Here is an 18,006-nt window from a genome sequence, read left to right as displayed (position 1 = left end):
TGCTGGTATTGAGAGACACGAATATTTAAAATAAAACATAGTACACTGGCCCTGCCCCCGGCTCCCTTGACCAAAAAAGTATTCTATGCGAAAATAATGAAATCCATGTATTCTGTGAAACAGATAAGTGTATTTAGAATATTACTTCTGTTCATAGGAAAATGTCATTATGTGGCAGATGGTATTAGATATACACCAGAAGTCATAACATTTGAAAATGTCTTTCACAAGCATGGAATCCCTTTGTAAATAAGCACCACAAATCTTCTAGTGATAGACTGGACAATGCTTGAGTGCAACAGTTGCCCTTTATTAAGGATAATGTGAGAGACTTGATGCCATCTTAAAAACAACACTAGAATTCTTTGAGTAGTTCGCTGTCTTTGGAAAAGAATATTGCTGATGTAGCCCTGTTTGCTTAGATGATTGCAAGTAGGTACTGCTAGGAGTTTATTTTTAGTATTCTTCAAGTCGTTATCCTTAATTGTCCAGCCTTTGTGACAAGAGAGTGAATTCTGAATAGCTTAGTTTGATGTGGACAGAAATTGGAGCCTTATTTTTTTTTTATCTGTAGAGTAGAGCTGTTGTCAGGTGATCAAACTGAAAGAGTTCTAGCCAGAAAATTTATGTGGGACAGAAGTGATACTATCAAATGTTTAGTTTTTCTCTTACCCATCCTAGTCTGTCTCAGAGATGAGTTAGAATTTGGTGAACACTTAAACGAGCCGGTGAACGATAGTTTGCATAACGTGGAAGAAGAGTTTGACATTTTTTAGCGTCATTACAGATACACTTGAAGAATACAGAAATAGAAAACACCAAACTAGTAAAAGAAATCCAGACGTTTAAGAATTTGGATGCAAACAAAGAAAACTTGATATCGTATTATAAAGAGGAGGTTGGCAGATTACAGCTATTAATAGCTGAAAAAGAAAATACAAAGAAAGCTTTTTTGCTCTCCTCATCAAACAAGGTAAGCATTACTAATATCATTGGCCTGGTTTAAAACAAACATATCTCAGGATGTATGTGTTTGACAAGAGAAGGGAAGAAGTCGAAGATACCGTTTATTTTGCTGAGAGGCAAGAAGATTTTGGTGGTCTTGGTAGATGGAGAAAATGAGCAAAAAAGTGAACTTGGTTTTAGTTTAGCACATTCTGAGCATGTGATGAACGGTGAGATGAACTATGTGTGAAAAAGTAATTTGTGAGTTCAGTAAAAGTGTTGCAATCCTCCAAGTTGCTTTTAACTTCTTGAAAAAGGGAGGAGTTTGAGGAAAAGAGGAAAGTTAATAACGTAGCTGTGTTGTGACTGCAGAGGATGATAGAGAAAAGAGGAGACATTGGAAGGACTTGTTAGGTGAATGTACTGTCAAGATACATTGATATATAAAAATGGATAGAGGACAAAATACCATAGAAATGGACTAAATTGACTAAGAACTCAGCAATAAGAGTACTAGTAGGACTTATAAGGAAGAGGCGCTTAGTATAACACCACGTGCTTGTGTTTTGGTTAACAAGCACTGTGGTGTAGTAAGAGTGAAATTGCTCAAGAACGTATCTGTGCTGTCAATGGGGTTATTTCAGACTAGTGTTTTTTTTGGATAAATGTATTGGATTTGCGTGGTAGGGTTTTGGTAATGAAGGGACTACAGGGGCGGCTTCTGTGAGAAGCTGTTGGATGCTTCCCCTTTCGTTGATAGAAACAATGCCAGCTGGCTCCAAGCAACTTCAGCCAGAGAGAGGAATGAAAATATGTGAGAGCAATACCTCTGCAGACACCCACATCAGTGAAGAAGAAGGGGAGCAGATGCTCCTGACACCAGAGCAGAGATTCCCCTGCAGTGCATGGTGAGAGTCTGCCCCTGCAGCCATGGAGGCCGTGGTGCAGCAGAGATCCATCCATAGCCCAGAGATGACCCTATGCTGGAGCAGGTTGATGTCTGAAGGAGGCTGTGACCCTGTGGGAAGCTCATCCTGGAGCAGGCTTCTGGCAGGACCTGGGAACCTGTGGAGAGATGAGAGCCAATGCTGGAGCAAGTTTTCTGTCAGGACTTGTGACCCCGTGGGAACCCGTGCTGGAGCAGTTTTTGAAGAACTGTAGCCTGTTGGAAGGATTTGTATTGGAGAAGTTACTGAAGGACTGTCTCGTGGGAGGAAACCCGCACTGCAGCAGGGGAAGAGTGTGAGGAGTCCTTCCCCTAGGAGGAAGGAGCAGCAGAGACAGTGTGTGCTGAACTCCCATTCTCTGTCCCCCTGTGCTGCTAGCAGGAAGGAGGTAGAGAATTCTCAGGAGTAAAGTTAAGCCCAGGAAAGGAGGGGTGAGGGAAGGTATATTTAGTCTTTGCTTTTATTTCTCATTACTCTACTCTCATTTGATTGGTAGTAAATTAATTATTTTACCCCAAGTTGAGTCCGTTTTGCCAGTGATGGTAAATGCTGAGTGGTCTCTTAGCTTGACCCATGACTCTTTGTTCTGGTTTAGCAAGGAGCAGCTTTTGGCTTAGTAACAGGGGGAGCGGGTTGCAGTGAAGACCCGGTAAAGAGTTTGCGGACTCTCCCCCGGCTCCTGGGTTCACACCCACCTCCGGCCCGGCTGGGCCAATCTGGCGCCTCTGCCATCACTATTTAGGGGACGGGAGTTTGAAATGCGAGGCAGGAGGTGTAAGAGGGATACAAGATGGAGGCGACCATGCGGACCCTTCAGCCAGAGGAGGAAGGAAGGAGGAGCAGTAGACCGGAGACCCTTCTGCAAGCCGTGCCCCTGAAACCTGTGGAGATCCGTGGCAGGACTGAGAGCCATCAGCAGCTCCATGTGAGTGAGCCCGGACGGGCGAGGGACTGTGTGGGGAGACGGCCATGGCCCAGGCCGTGTTGGAGAGCCTGCACGTCGCAGAGCAGCCCCACACGAGAGGCAGAGAGGAGCTGCAGCCTTTGGAATGGGTGCACGTCAGAGCAGCCCGTGCAGGGCTGCTGTGTATGTGAGTTACCCCACGGACTTGCAGGGAGGACTGGTGTGGAGTTCACCCGTCCTGAGGAGGGACAGACGGCAGAAGCTATTGGGAGCAGACTGACTGAGACCTCCACTGCCTGCCCCCCCGAACCGTTCAGGGGGGGGCAAGGTAAAAACCTCGGGATCAGGGCTCTGAGCCCGGGAAGAGGGGAGGGGTGGTGGGAAGGTGTTCTTAAAAAGGCTGGTTGGACTTTCCATTGATGTATTACTCTGTGTTGTTTCGTTTTGGTTATGTTTTGGGTTTTTTTTGGGGGGGTATGTTTTAGTTGATGTTGCATTAAATTATTTTCTGTTTTCTTCCCCAAACCGAGTGGCCTGGTCTGTTTTGTCCTGGACCTTAAGCGGCAATTAAGCCCTCCCTGCCCTCGAGCAATTCTCAGCCTCTTCGGTACTTGAGGCTAATCGTGGTCTTTGTTCCCTGATGGGCCTAAACCACGACACTCTTTTGTTATATTTTTCTCTCTCTTGTCCATCTGAGGAAGGGAGTGGTAGAGCAGCTTTGGTGGGCACCTGGCATCCAGCCAGGGCCAACCCACCACAAAAGAATACCCATTAGCTGTTTGTTCCTGAGGAACATCTCCATGTTCCATCTGAAAGGAATGCAGTTTCTGTGCCCTGAGACTATCCTGTGGTCTACAGTAATAGGTAATAGTGGAACTGACTGGGAATTTTACTTCTCAAATGTACTCTTGGTTCAAACCAGGGGTTTAATTCAGACACAGATTTTGAGGTCAGTGCAGATTATGCAGGTGACTCTATTTTCTGCATCTTTCCAGTCTTCCCACTGAGAAAGCAATCTAGATTTTGAAGAACAGAAATTGTGTAGAAGTGATATGAGTTATAAACGTGAAAATAAAGTAGAAAAGTAGTGCTGTGGAGAATGGAAATAGAAAGAGGACAGAAAGGACATGCTGTCTTGCTTTGTTACAGCTTATCTTGGTTTTATCTTTTGAGTGAAGTTTTGTTTCTGAATGTGTTTAACTACTGCTGTATTTTACTTTGAAGTGAAACTAGGGGCTGTCTATGTGGCTCTGTGTGTGTGCCAGTACTAAAGCAACCAAATGCATCATGGATTAATCTTGAAGTGCTTGTGATATTTTTTGTGGGATCATTAACATTTTTGTCTTATACTGTGAAACTGCAGCTATTTACAGAAATATGTAACTGATGCATCATGTGCTGTAAAAATAGCTAAGGGACAGGACTTTAGGGCATTTCGTAGTTCATTCTCATAAATGTTTACAAAACATGCTAACATTCCTCTGGACTTGCTATGCTAAGTGATTACTCAAAAATAAGGAAATAAGGGACTCAAGACCTGAATTTATGTCTAGACTCAAGAATATGAGATGATTATGACTTCAGGAAGCACTGAGGCTGCAAGTAGTTCTTAGTAGCTTTGATTTTTTTTTTTTCTTTGGTGATCCTGGGCTTCTCTGAGAAATGAGAGGCCAATATTGCTGCTTGGTCACTTGGCCCTTGGGCTGCCATATGGAGCAGTGCTGGGGTCTTAGTGCTGCATGCTTACTCTTCATTACATTTTGTTTTCAGTTCCTTCTGAAAAACTTGTTGTGCAAGATCTTAGGAAACAGAGCCGTGAGATTAAAAAAAAACATCCCAAAGTTGCTTTACAGTCTCTTAATGTCAACCAAGCGTAAGCATTGTAAGACCTCTGACTTCATTGTTACTGGCAGTGTCCTACTGTGGGATGAGCTTTGGTTTTGAAACTGGATGGCTGTTTGTGCCTGTGAGTTTTGTGCTGGTAAGAATAAAGATGTTACGCCAAAGAATTCTTTGTTTTCCAGATGCTTTAAAGCTGAAAATGCAACAAAAATGCAATATAGATAAAATAATAATATTTAAACTTACCTTTACGTCATAGGGAAATAGATTTGCACGCCATAGTTAGCAGAGAAGGCAAATAAGGAAAATAGTACTTGTGTACAAACTTCTTGATTTACTGGCTTTTCAAATGTTTCTCATCCCTATACCAACCTTTATTTGAACTTTGAATTAAAAAATGATGAATTCTCTTCTCTCTCTTTTTTTTCCTAGGAGGATGCAAGTATTCTAAAAGAAAAGCTTCGAAAAGCTGAAGATCAGATTCAAGTTAGCAAACAAGAAACTGTCCTAATGTCAAAAGAGCTGAGCGATGCAGTAAATCTGCAAGATAAGACAATGGCAGATCTTCACAGTGCACGTCTGGAAAATGAAAAATGGAAACAGCAGCTTGCTGATGCTTTAGCTGAGCTTAAAAAAGTCACAGCTTTGAAAAACGAACAGGTAAATTGTCAGTATTTGGAACTGAAGTTGATCAGTATTTATAAAATGCTGGCTTTGCTAGAGTTGGGGAATAAAATGTGTTCCTGAATGATTAGTATAAATGATTATCAAATTCTCTTTTGGTGTTCTCGATACTACCTTACGTCAAGTGCGTGTTAGCTGATTTGAAAGGCTGGTAAAAAAGAAGGGTTCTACTACAATCTACAGCAACTCCTGTCCACCCCAATGTTATTTTCACAGAATAACACAGTGTTTATCTGTATTATTTAGAATCCTCTCTCTGTCTTAATTATTTTGTGAGCCACAGTAACATTAGGGATTTATTTAGATAAGAGTACTGATGGGTATGATTTTTTTTTATCATGTTCTTTCTTCATTGATGGATTCTTTCTTGATTCTGATGAATCCTTTCAATATTTGTGGTCAAAGTTAATTTGCTTTAGTAGTTATAAGTATCAAAATATTAATGTAATGGAACCTGTCTTGACTTTCTTAATCTTGGCTAAAAATCTAATGAGCTGGTATAACTATTGGATTAATTTACTATTAGGATTGCTATAATGATGTAGTATTTTGGAAAAATATATTGAGCTGAACAGTAATTAAAGTAGTGCAATAAATACAAAGTGGGTAGTGCAACCCTCAAATGAAGGATTATATTTAAAATATCCAAAAATACAAGGGTGGTTTTTTTGAGAGTTTCAGTTTTATAAAATATTTTTGAAGTGCATCCTGAAAGAGGTAGCAGACCATTTGAATGACTCAAGTGAGCAATAAATATACAAATACGGCACATACCCATTTTCTCAGTTCTTATGTATGTGTTACAGCTCAACTAAACCACTTCCAGTAGAAACATAGTTGAGTGTGATAGAATACAGCTGTGGTCTGTCCATTTTCACCGTGTGGCTATACTGGTCTATAAGATAGCCAGAACACCTTCTGGAAGGTGTTGAGACTTTTGGTGTGCTTTAAGACTTTTGATATATATTAATGAGCCCAAAGAGTAAGAATCCTCTTCCCCTATCTCTGGTATCATGCCAGTGCCTATTCCTATTGGAATGAAGGTCAGCACAGGTACTGCCTCTCTCTCTGCTGTACTTCTCTATTTCTTTCCTTTTCAAAAAGAAAACAGAAAATTATTCTGTACTTATATAGAGCATTAAGCTTTCTTTAATTGAAAGAAAAGGCTTTTTGGAAGAAAAAGTGGTGTTTGAGCAAGAGAGAACAGTTTCTAATTTTTTTTTTTAAGGAAATTTCAAACACAGTGGAGCAGGAGCTGCGTAGAGAGGTTGAAGATCTCAAGCTACGTCTGCAAATGGCTGCTGACCATTACAAGGAAAAGTTCAAAGAATGTCAAAAACTTCAAAAACAAGTGAACAAGTTTACAGAACAGGCAGTAAGTAGAATGGGAGAAGTTGGACTTGGGTCGTGTAACTTTTCAGCAACTATTTAGTCTTCTGTAAAAAAACAGTGCTTTTAAAAAGGATGAAAACATGCAGTAGGGAATGGCTTGCTAATCTACCATTTTCTTCCATAACGCTAAATTACTTCTGTGGTTCTCTTTAGACAGTTGTCCAAACAAAGCTTAGGATTTATAGTAATTGGTGAAGCTATGAGGAGGACATTGTTAAAGAAAGAAATTGATGCAGGAAAAAAATCCATAATTACTACCTCTGTTCAATACCACCACCGCCCCCTCAAAAAAACCCTCTCAGAAACTCCCAAAACCACACACAACCAAACAAAACTAACCAACAACCCAAACTGAGAAGTGGGGGAAATGGAGAACATGGAGAGAGATTTCAGACTGGGGAGAAAGTTTCCACAACACAGTATATAGTTGTGTTCCATATGTATTTTGTATTCTTACCGTTCTTCTAAGCTTTCTTCCGTAAATAAATGAGGCTTTTGCAATGATCTGTCTTATACCACCCAGTAACTGAAGCAAAGTTCTTCAGAATTTTGTGGAAATGAGTGACTGAGTTGGAAAAGAGCTCAAACAGAGTATAGAGCAACGTCAAGATGTACAAATGTGAATTCTTAAGGAACGGAGACTTAAGTATTTCTGTGTCCACAGAACAAATGGAGTAGCTACACAGCTTTTATCCACAAGTTTACTTTAAAAAGTTGTCTTCTCATCCAGAAGGTCAAAGGTGAATAAAGTGTCGTATCAGAATGCCTGTGGTGTTTCCTTCCACATCTTTGTCTATGGTGTACATCTGATTAACAGACACCAGATTTCCCTACTTTTGACACCAGAAGTCCAGCACTTGTTAGTAATACCATTTTCTAATGGAATGTTGGATTTAAGTTGGTGGATTTAAGTGTAACTGGTTCTGTAGAAATGGAGAGTTTGCTTATAATTTACTTAGAAATTTTTGTTTCTACGAAAAAAGAATCTTACAGGATTATAAAAATCAATCTGGGGCAACTTCAGTGTTAGTAGAATTAAATATATTTATTTGCATGTTTGTTATTACCTACTGTTTGAGCAATTCCCTCTATTCCGATTTGAAAATCATACTGCAAGATACGTATTACTTGTGTATTGTCTTTCATTTCATTAAATACCAAACGAAAATTTCTTTTCACAAAGAAAATTGCAGGGCATCAACAGAAACTGACAGATGCACCTAACATTGAGACAGCTACTGCCATCCTTACAGACAAAAAGTTGCCTGCATCTCCAGGTATCAACAGCTTAAGCTTTGTCTATTTGTATCAACCTGAAAGTGTTGTCTATGTGAAGTAGTCCCTAATAATAGTATTTTTAGTGTAAAGTGAGTGGACTTGTTCTGTTTTAAAGTATTGCTTAGAAATGTGAAAATTAATGTATAAATTTTGTGTCATTTTTTTGAGTGGTAACATTTATAAATAACTTCACGTCTTTCTTAAACAGTTGAGTTGGTATTTCTTAGCATCAATAGGACTGAACTCTTGAATTTCTACTCAGTAGTTTATAGAGAGCCAATTTTGCCAAACTTATCAACCAACCATTCATTTAAAAACCAAAAATCCTCCCCAAATTTGCCACTTGTGTACAATACCATGGTAATTTTGCAGACACGTTATAATGAGTATCCACTGTAGCATTTTGCGGTAAAATTGGATCTACTGGACAGTTCTGGTTATGTGATGGCTAGATCAAGTATATGGACTAGTCTCATGATTTATAGGCAGTAGTGATTTTTTATAAAATATTTAACTAGGTTATAATTTTTATGAACTATGAAGTTCTTAACAGAATTAATCTTCTAAAACATAAACATACAATAGGTTAAAACTAAGGAAGAAGTTCTTTACTGTGAGGGTGGTGAGGCATTAGCATAGACTGCCCAAAGAAGTTGTGGCTGCCCTATCCCTGGAAGTATTCAAGGCCAGGTTGGATGAGGCTTTGAAAGGTCCCTTCAAAACCGTTTGGTTCCATTAGTCAGTTTATACTGACAAATGCCAGTAGATGCTGTCCAATTTTCTGTTACTTTAGACTGAAAGAATGTATGGATTTTATAAAGACTATGGGTTGTGATTTCTGTCAGTTTCTTTTTGAAGTAAATTACAAGTGTTTCCTAAAACAAATTACATACCAGCAAGCTCAGTTACATTGTGGTGAAGTAGACTGCTGAGGCACTTCATGTCTTTACAACAGAGTAGAATATCTGGCATGATATCATAGTGTATATATTCTGGTGTTTACTTTCTTGGGAGCTAGTACATACCATTATGACTGCTAATCTTATCTGTCGCTAGCCTCATGATACTAGTTGTCTCTGATTAGCTATTTGCTTTGATAACATGGAACACACTGTTCTTGATGCACTGTCAAATTTTACCTGTCATCTCTCTTATACAAACTTAATTTACAGAACAAAAAGTCAGTATTCTTGTTTTTTCTTCAATGTTCACAGTTAGCCCCATTTCATCTGACATAGTTTCGGAATTCATGGTAAAGGAGCAAGTACGTGAAATGAATAAAGAAATTGCTGAGAAAACAGAGAAGTATAAGAAATGCAAGCAAATGTTGGCAGTAAGTAAATGTCTGCTTTGGAAAGCTGAACAGAAAGTAGCTATAGGTGCTAAGTCTTAAAACCACAAAGCCCTGCCCAGCTAAGTTGCCTTGCTTGTTTGTATGATACACTGTGATTATGGTAGAAATCTTAATATTATAAAACTCTTGATTACCTGTAGTGTTAGAGAGTCCAGACAAAGAGGCCTCAAGAAAACCCAGATGCAGTAAAACAAATTAACAAAACTACTACTATTTTTATGGTTAAGGTTTTGAATGCTTTTGTTTTTTTTCATTATATTTTCAGTGTAATTGCTTTTATAAATCAAATACAGCATGTTGCCATATGCCAGCTGATGTTTGGAACAAGTATAGCAGTGTTTATCTGATATACTGTTCAAGTGTAATAACTCCTCCAAACCTGACTGTCTTGAGCTTTTACAGTGTTTTGGCATCCGAGTAGGTGCTGCCTGTTAGCTTGGGCTCAGTCATACTTAAAGGCATTTATATAGTTCTCTGGACCAAAGTTGGCACCAGTAGTGCTGTAGCCACAATAGTAGTGCCCTTAAAATATTAATACCTGTTACTCCTCACTTGATTTTCATTTCATAAGTTTGGATGTATGTATAATGATGGTGAAAAGTTGACCATTGTAGGATTATTTAAGAAATGCTTTCTAAATGTTGACTCGACCCTGTTTATCTTGTTTCTTATTTACCCCAGTGAGATTATTCTATTTGAATGTGCTCTCCACGATGTAACAGCTGTGCTGTAATTTTGCTCATTATCCTGTCTGTGGAGATCTTGTGTTGGCTTCTGATGGCTATTTTTCTATTGTGGTGCTTGAGGAAAGCTTTACCTTTGACCTTCTGGATGAAAGACATTTAGGTGGTAAAAGCTGTATGGGGAAAGGTTTTGTATTGAGCTCAGGTACTTGAAAGGATAATTGTGATCAGGGTGTAGTGTTAGGATACAAAGAAACTTGAAACTGTGCAGCTAAACAGAAACATCAGTTTGTTGAAAATTCAAGGAAGAAAAAAAAAAATCACGTTGAACATCATTTATGAAGTGTTCAGTGGTCCTGTCCTCTGCAAAGTCTCAAGTCAGGCTTGATTTCTTGGGGAAGCCATTTGTAAGTGATTCCATGCTAAAAGCATGGAGTCACAGAGTGGCATTGCACAGTGCTGTTGTTGGAGGCGGGAGGGGAAATCTCTTAAAACTCTAAATACTTTATGCCATGATGTAAACCTCTTTAGGATGAGAAGTTGAAGTGCAGTGTTTATGCTGATGAGCTTGCTAAACTGGAGCTGAAATGGAAAGAACAAGTGAAAATCAATGAGAGTATAAAATTACAGCTAGCAGCAATGGAGGATCAGTATAAAGTAAGTTACAGAATTTGTTTATGACAATGAATGATATCCTGTTCGTAACATAGTTGCTCATTTCTAATAGTTCAAGTAATAAAGAATTTTAAAGGGGGGAAAAAACCACATTAAATATATTTTTGCTGTAAACAGAGATTCCGTTTTGCATTTGTGGAAGCAACGTACTCTTGTAATACTTCTTTTAAAATAAGCCAGATCTGCTGAGTATGTTACCAAATGTCTATCAGTCTTTCAATTTGTGGATTTACACAAACTTCTGAATGACGTTAGTCTTGTTTTACAGGGGAAAAAAGGAGCTAATTTCCTGTTGCTTGCTATAATACAGGAATATTCATAAGTCTTCATTCATATTGCATGCTGCGTTACTAGTGTAGTAATGTCTAATGCATTTTATCTGTATTAACTATAGAGATACAAGATGAACAATAGATTGTTTTTTTTAAACTCATCATAAGAACACTACATTCGTTTAGAAGATCTCAGCTGTAACAATAGAGTGATGTAACACATGCACCAGAAAGCTGAACAAAATGGACGGCTTTGGCTTACAAGGGGCCTTAATCTTTGAAGTTAGATGATAGTAGTACATATGTTGAAGTGGCTTTTTAGGTCAACAAGAACAAGATAAGAAACAACACACTTCCATGAGACCAGCTTTTGTGCATGTTCTTGGTGTAATGGTGATGGTGTAGTTGACAGGATAGAATACTTTCTGTTGCCCATTTTTTCCTGTTGTGATGAGCAGGGATAAAATGGAACTCTGACTCTACCAGTTCTAGCAGGAACCCCCTTCTCTTATAAATTGCTTTTTCTATGCAAAAAACTGAATTGCTGTCTTTTTTTTCGATGCTTTTCAAAGCTCTCACTTTAATTTTATAAAAATGCATGATTCTTTCCAATTTATTTATTTTTACTTATTAGCAGTCATCAGTTGCCATGCAGAATTTAATTTAAAATATGTTTGGTTTGAATTCTGAATAGCAGAAGTAATAAATAATTGGTTCCAAAATGGAAGGATTTTTCCTACAATTCATAACTTACTCAGGAGGGTGCAGGTGATGGAGCGAAAATGAGATTTTTTTTTTCCCAATTGATAGTTTTTTCTTTGTTGACCTGAATTCAGAGAGGGAATTTCAGAATTGAAAAAAATTGTTATGTAACTGTCCAGAGCATTAAGCTTGTACACTAGAAAAAAAGTGGAGATACAGTCTCCAAAGTAACTGTAATCCAAAGAAAATAATTCATTGTAGAGAAAGATTATTTAAATAATCAAGAAGCAAGCTTGGAAGAATTATGTAATGTACAATTGTATCTCATCCCAGATCAAACAACAGAGACACAAGGCAGGTGTTTGTCAAATTTAGTGTCTGAGGTAGGAGGAGGTTTTGATTCTGTCAGTTCTGTCCGTGGGAGGAGACATAAGAGCTGTGAGAAGTGAATGAAATCACTGAAATGCCAAAGGATTCCTTCAGAAGTAATGATATGAGATTTGCAAGCCAAGTGTTTCTGGACAACGGTGTCTCTTCTGACATTAGTATCACTGATACTACTCCTTGTTTTTAACCTAATGTTTTATTGTTTCACAACTGTTTCCTAGAAACTGAGAAGAAAAGGCTGCTAGTGTACTGTTGTTACCCAGCAGATCAACTTAGGGAGAATTGTTGGACTTGTAGTAGTATTAGATATTGCATTTAACTATAGTAGATGAAATTATTTCTGTCTGAAAGATGAACTTCATCACTGAACTTTGCATTTTCACAATGTAACATGCAGGGAAATAATTTCTCTTCGCTAATACAGGAAATTTAAACTTCTCATATAGGTTCAGCTCGCAGAGAAGGAGAGAAGAATAAAGGAACTGGCATCACAGTTGGACCTTGTTACAAGTGAGAAGGTATTGTTAGGATTTCTGTTACAGTTGGTAAATTAATTCTTGTGAGGTACTTTGCCTTGAGGAACTGCAATTTATTTTTAAGGAAGAATTTGTTTGCTGTTTAGACATACTTTTCCATATTTGGATATTTTACCAAGATGAATTACCATTTTAAACTACAAGTTCTGTTAATATCAATATATCTCTTAAAAATGCACGTTGTAGTATACAAACTTGCCAAAATTGACTCAGTCTTTGAAAATACTGTCATTTATTGTTCTGTAATGGTGTTCTTGAATATTTTCTATATGTAATGTAACAAAAATGTTACTCTGTCAAGAATTATTTCTTTGTTCCGGTCTAGAATGATATTCCATCCATATAATAAAAGAATTATTTCTATTTGCAGATAGGGATTGCTGTGTGTAAATTAATAATCTGAGATTGAAGCTAGCTATACAATTCACAGAACATAGGTATTCCTAGCAGTTTTTATTCTATGTTTCTTTCTCATCTCAGCAGCATCACGGTTTTTTTACAAGTATTCAGTGGATTTCCAGCCTCCTTCCAGCTTTACTCGTCTTATTTCTTAGTGAAAGAGGCTGAGCCCTATTATGTCTAGAGGCTGATACCATTATTGAGCTCATGCTGCAGCTTTCCTGTCCTCTGAGGGAGCATCAGTTAACAGAACTTGCTGGTGTTTAATTTCTTTGAGACAGACTTTCTCCCTGATGCTTTCAGGAGTTACTGACTGACAGCATGATTAGTAAACTTTATTTCCTTTGGAAATCTGGCGTAAGACATGAGTGGTACATACCTAGCTTGGCAGTTTATTTCTACCATCACTGGTTAGGACACGTTTTGTGCTTATCCAGTGTTGTGCTGTAACTAGAAATTTAGACATTTCAGCAGCATGATCTCCAGGTCCTTTTGATATCTGGTAATAATAAGAGCAAATTGGTACATGACAGCAGTGACTTTGGTATGTTACAACTAGAAAAAAAATCTTTATCAGAAAAGAAATACGCACAAACAGTGTTCTGGTTTTTAAATATATGATAGAAAATTGACTGATACTTTCAATGTTGAGTGTCTAATCAAATTCATTAACATTACTGTTAAACCAGACATTACGAAATATCAATGCTAATGTTGTCATGTTGGAAGTGCCTCTAAGGTAATGGTAATTAATCAAGTCTATGTTCTACTGAAAAGGGAAATAAAATGTTTTTATTACATTCAGGTATTAATGCATGTATTGGGGAAAAAGTGAGAATTGTTCAAATTACTTTAAAAATCCAGTCTAAAGAGATACTTAGTAAAACCAAGTGTTTGTGTGCTGATAAATTAAAATTAAACTAATTTCAGATTAAGCTGGTGAAGTGTTTTGTACAATTGTTTTTAAACAAAGAAGTAATTTTTAATAGATTTAATATTTTTTTTAATTTAAAAGAAAGCAAATTAAAAGCTGAGTTTTGATGAATGCAGTTTAGCTGGAGGGACTAATTTTAAACACCACACATAACAAGGAGCATAACTGTAATAATAATGTATGGAACTTATAAAAGCTCGGAACCTTGTCTACCAAATTTCTATATTTACATTACGGAGGAGAATCAAAGTGCTTTACTAGGCTGGAACCATGGTTTAAAAGGTTAAACACAGTATGGTAAACAGCTTTTCAATTTATACTCCATTATCAGTGTTTGTTTTTAAATGTCACCAAACATAGCATGCTAAAAATGTTCATTTGCTGTCTCTTCAAACCTATAAAATTACTTGGTTTCTATTTTATTTACATACTTTACAGCCTTTGATTTATTTATTTTTTTGGAAATCATTCTTTACACTAGATATCCAACCTCTGGCTAAAGCTATTTTACAGCACCTTTTTACAGTCATTTTGATCTACATTCTGTTTTAATCTCCTGTGATGCTAAAGTTAAAGTATTAATGCCACTGTCTCACAAACTACTTTCATATTGCAGAATAAATTGATTTTAAAAAGGAAGACCTTAATTTCACTAATAAATTACTTTTTCGTGCTTTGTATCGAGTAAAGATCAATTATTTAGATTCTACATGCTCGCTAAAACTTTAAGATGTAATCCTAGCCATTTAACTCTAAACCATTTCTATCATATGTGTAATTTAGTCTATAAATCAGAAGTAACGCTGGCATAGTTTTATATCATATCGACAGGGGACGATTTCCTTGAGAGCCTTAGGCAAAATTGTGTTGTCCTCTATTGGAAGGTTTTCTGAAAGAAAAGAAACACTACTGTGTTTCTGACTGGTGCTCCAAAAAAGATAACTTTCTGTAAGCTGCCTCACTGTTTTGTAGATACCACCTTTTTCCTGTTTGAAAATGACTTTGTGACGTTGCTGTCGGAGTCTTTTACCTGAAACTTCATAGTAAATTTATAACAGTAGCTGTATGATTTTTGGTTTGGTTTTTTATTTGCAGGGTGGTCTGTTTTCAGAGTAGTAGAGCACTGCTTCTTAATTATTGCAATTTTGTGTTCTAGAGTTTTGGCTGAAAGTTACCTGGTTTTAAGAAAAATGTATGAAGTTGTGCCTTTTAATAACAGACATTTTTCTTGTCATGTACTTAAATCAATAATTTTGCTTGGTTCTGAATTGTAAGTGGCACATTCCTGTGGATATTTTTGGCATACATGGTCTCCATTAACCCATTTGATTAAATGGAAATGAAATTTTCTTTGGATAAATTACATCTGATGTACTAACCATATTTAAGTCACTTTAATGACTGTCCTTTAACATGTATGTTTCTGTTGAGTTTTAAGCGTTTATAAAACCCCTCTAGTAGTTCGTAAGAATTATTATCTTTATGGGTTATATGCAAGAATCTAGAATTTTAGGTATATTAATGTTATGAAGAGTTCTATTTGAGTTTTTCTGTTGGAATTACTTGCCTTTCTGATGCATGTGTTTAAAGAACAGAATTAAATAGAGTAGGCTATTTAAGTCTCTCCATAAATTCAACTATTTTGGAAATAACCTACATACAGACCTTTGCTAAAGTAGAGATAGACGTATATAAATAGGTGAGGATATAAAGGAGGAGGAAAAAGGATTAATTAGAAATTTGCTCATTAAATTCTTAAAGGGCAAATTATTTTTCACAGGAAGAGTAGTGACTTTGAAATTTGTGTATGAAACTACAACTTCTCATGGGTTTAAACTCATTAGACAAGTGCACTTTTGTTCCATATGGTGTTTGTAGTATAAATACTACTTGAAATAAGTAACTTTAGATTGCCTTTGGGAAAAATCAGACACATTTCTGTTTGTTAATATAAATGGAAAATAAGAATGTTGAGTAATAGTTTTACTTCCTAGAATCAACTGTCAGAATTTTACCAAAAATAGAGAACTGATCAATCTGTCTAACAGTTCACATATGTATGCAGGGACCCTTGCATGGTTCCTGTTGGTGTGACCACTATACCTAGGTTATTGTACAGAATGATGGGGCAAATTGTCTTTGATCTGATGCATTTTAAAATTTTGGCTATCCCAGTGTTTCCCTGTATAGTGGTGACATAAAATATCTGTCATGTGGTTTCCTCCAACTGTCCATCAAGGTAAAAGTCTTGCCTGGAATTTTGAAAGCATTATCACCTCTGTTGTAGCTTGTTCTGGACTTGTCAGGAGAAACCTTCTCTCACTTGTTTTCATTCAGAAAGGTTTGTAGGGTACACAATATTTTCCTAGCTTACTATTTTGTGTCAGTCCCCACTGTATTTATCAGGAGTTACTTGAGGTGCTTTCAAGATCCTTTCCAGGACATTCCTGTTCTCTGCCATCTTTCCTTCCTTATTCAGATATCACGAATTGGTCTGTTATACCATGCTTCATAATTTTTTTGTTATGTTTTCAAATGTGCATACTTTTGTGGGTGCTTTTCCAAGCTATTTTGTTGTGGTTTAGAGATGTACTCATCGAGTAACAATACTTTCTTCAGGGTGCTCCTGCAAACTAGCCTTTCCCTTGTGCCCACTAAGAAGCTGACAACTTCATGCTGTTGATGTAGAAACCACTGCTTAACATGTTGACCCGTCTCATTACTTTATTGTTCTCTTTTCCCCCATCTCCCTTTGATTAACATTTGAGTTGTATTTTTTTATAGAGTACAGCCTGGCTTTTTTGAATGTTAGAGCAAAGTGGTACCAGCTGGAATGTTAATTCTGCTTTACAGTGCAGCTCCAAACTGTTCATGTACCTTCAGTCATTACAAGCCACAAACCACTTCTCAACATTGTAGATAATACTGTATATTAATTGGAAACTATAAACTAATGTAATAGTTTATAAAATATAAACTTAGTAACCCCTCCATAATATAAAAAATATAAACTAATTGAAAAAACCCAAGCATTAATTTTTCTTTTGCTGTTCACAAATATTGGAGCTGTGTTAGCACTGACTAGGACAAGGAAGTTTTAGGCTCTGCTTGGTATAATGGCAATAGAAATATTTTGACATAATAATAACAACTAAAAAAACCCCTAATTACAAGTGGAACGTGATCACCAAACAAAATCACAAACAAGGACAAAATTGTTTCAGCCAATTTAATGTATTTCATCATATATTTAAAATATCACTTTTTAAAGGAACTGAGAAGAAGGAAGAGTGATAGACGTTTGCTTCTGTAGGTATAGTTTTAGGTGAATGTGTTTTATAGGATCTCTTCATTTGGACAAAGTAATTCTCTTCTAGTTCTAGACATTTATGAGGCATCTGCATATAATGTGCAGTGCTTAGCGTGGATACATGACTGTGTGTGCAAGTAAGGGTAACTCTAAGGAAGTTACATTGTAGAGAACACAAGACTACTTCTAAATTCTCTCTGCTGCTTTCTTTCCCTGTATGTGTGCATCTGAAGGATGTGGAGCAAAAGTTTGTTGTAATATTCTTCATTTCCTACTGAAAGGTGACAGCCTTGAGCTCAGTTTAGCTAATGTTAAGTCACACTTCATGGAGGTCAACATTCTGCTGTTACGTATCAGAAAGGATCCAGTGCAGTTTGCTTCATAGCTCTTCAAATATCTGCCACTCATGAATTCTTAGGGAGGTATATCAAGTATGTGAATACATTTACTTCACATACTAAAATGGTACATTCTTGAACAGGGGGATAGTATGATAGGAGAAAAGAATTATTTGAATTGTAACTTTTAAAACCTTTTCTCACTGCACATTATCTCTAGTTGTGGCTAATCCACCCAGTCTTTACTTGTTTAACTGTGTTTTTTTCACTGTAAAAAGGATGCAGAGATTGCTTGAAAAAAGGTGGCCATTCTGTTTATGTAATATAAATTAAGTGATGACAAAATGAGGGGAGAAAAAGTCTTAAAATATCTTCTTTGTATTTTCTTCATTGACCATTTTTGGTACGGATGGTGTGTGTGGCA

The 18,006-nt window shown here is 36.9% G+C and overlaps 1 protein-coding gene across 5 annotated transcripts in view; it reads left to right on the top strand.

Moving 5' to 3' along the window:
- TAX1BP1 (Tax1 binding protein 1) overlaps positions 1 to 18,006 on the top strand; it is a 59,682-nt gene that overhangs the window by 31,420 nt on the left and 10,256 nt on the right. For 2 of the 5 annotated variants that reach the window (XM_061997474.1, XM_061997471.1), the window contains exons 8-14: positions 788 to 973; positions 5,071 to 5,298; positions 6,551 to 6,697; positions 7,898 to 7,991; positions 9,207 to 9,325; positions 10,561 to 10,686; positions 12,512 to 12,583. In XM_061997474.1, the coding sequence (XP_061853458.1) occupies positions 788 to 973; positions 5,071 to 5,298; positions 6,551 to 6,697; positions 7,898 to 7,991; positions 9,207 to 9,325; positions 10,561 to 10,686; positions 12,512 to 12,583 (972 nt within the window). The remainder of the gene's footprint in view (positions 1 to 787; positions 974 to 5,070; positions 5,299 to 6,550; positions 6,698 to 7,897; positions 7,992 to 9,206; positions 9,326 to 10,560; positions 10,687 to 12,511; positions 12,584 to 18,006) is intronic. The other 3 variants (XM_061997472.1, XM_061997473.1, XM_061997475.1) reach the window with 3 other exon arrangements.

This window comes from Colius striatus, chromosome 5 (assembly GCF_028858725.1).
Source record: "Colius striatus isolate bColStr4 chromosome 5, bColStr4.1.hap1, whole genome shotgun sequence".
NCBI lineage: Eukaryota > Metazoa > Chordata > Aves > Coliiformes > Coliidae > Colius > Colius striatus.
This window is presented reverse-complemented; position numbering and strand designations above follow the sequence as displayed.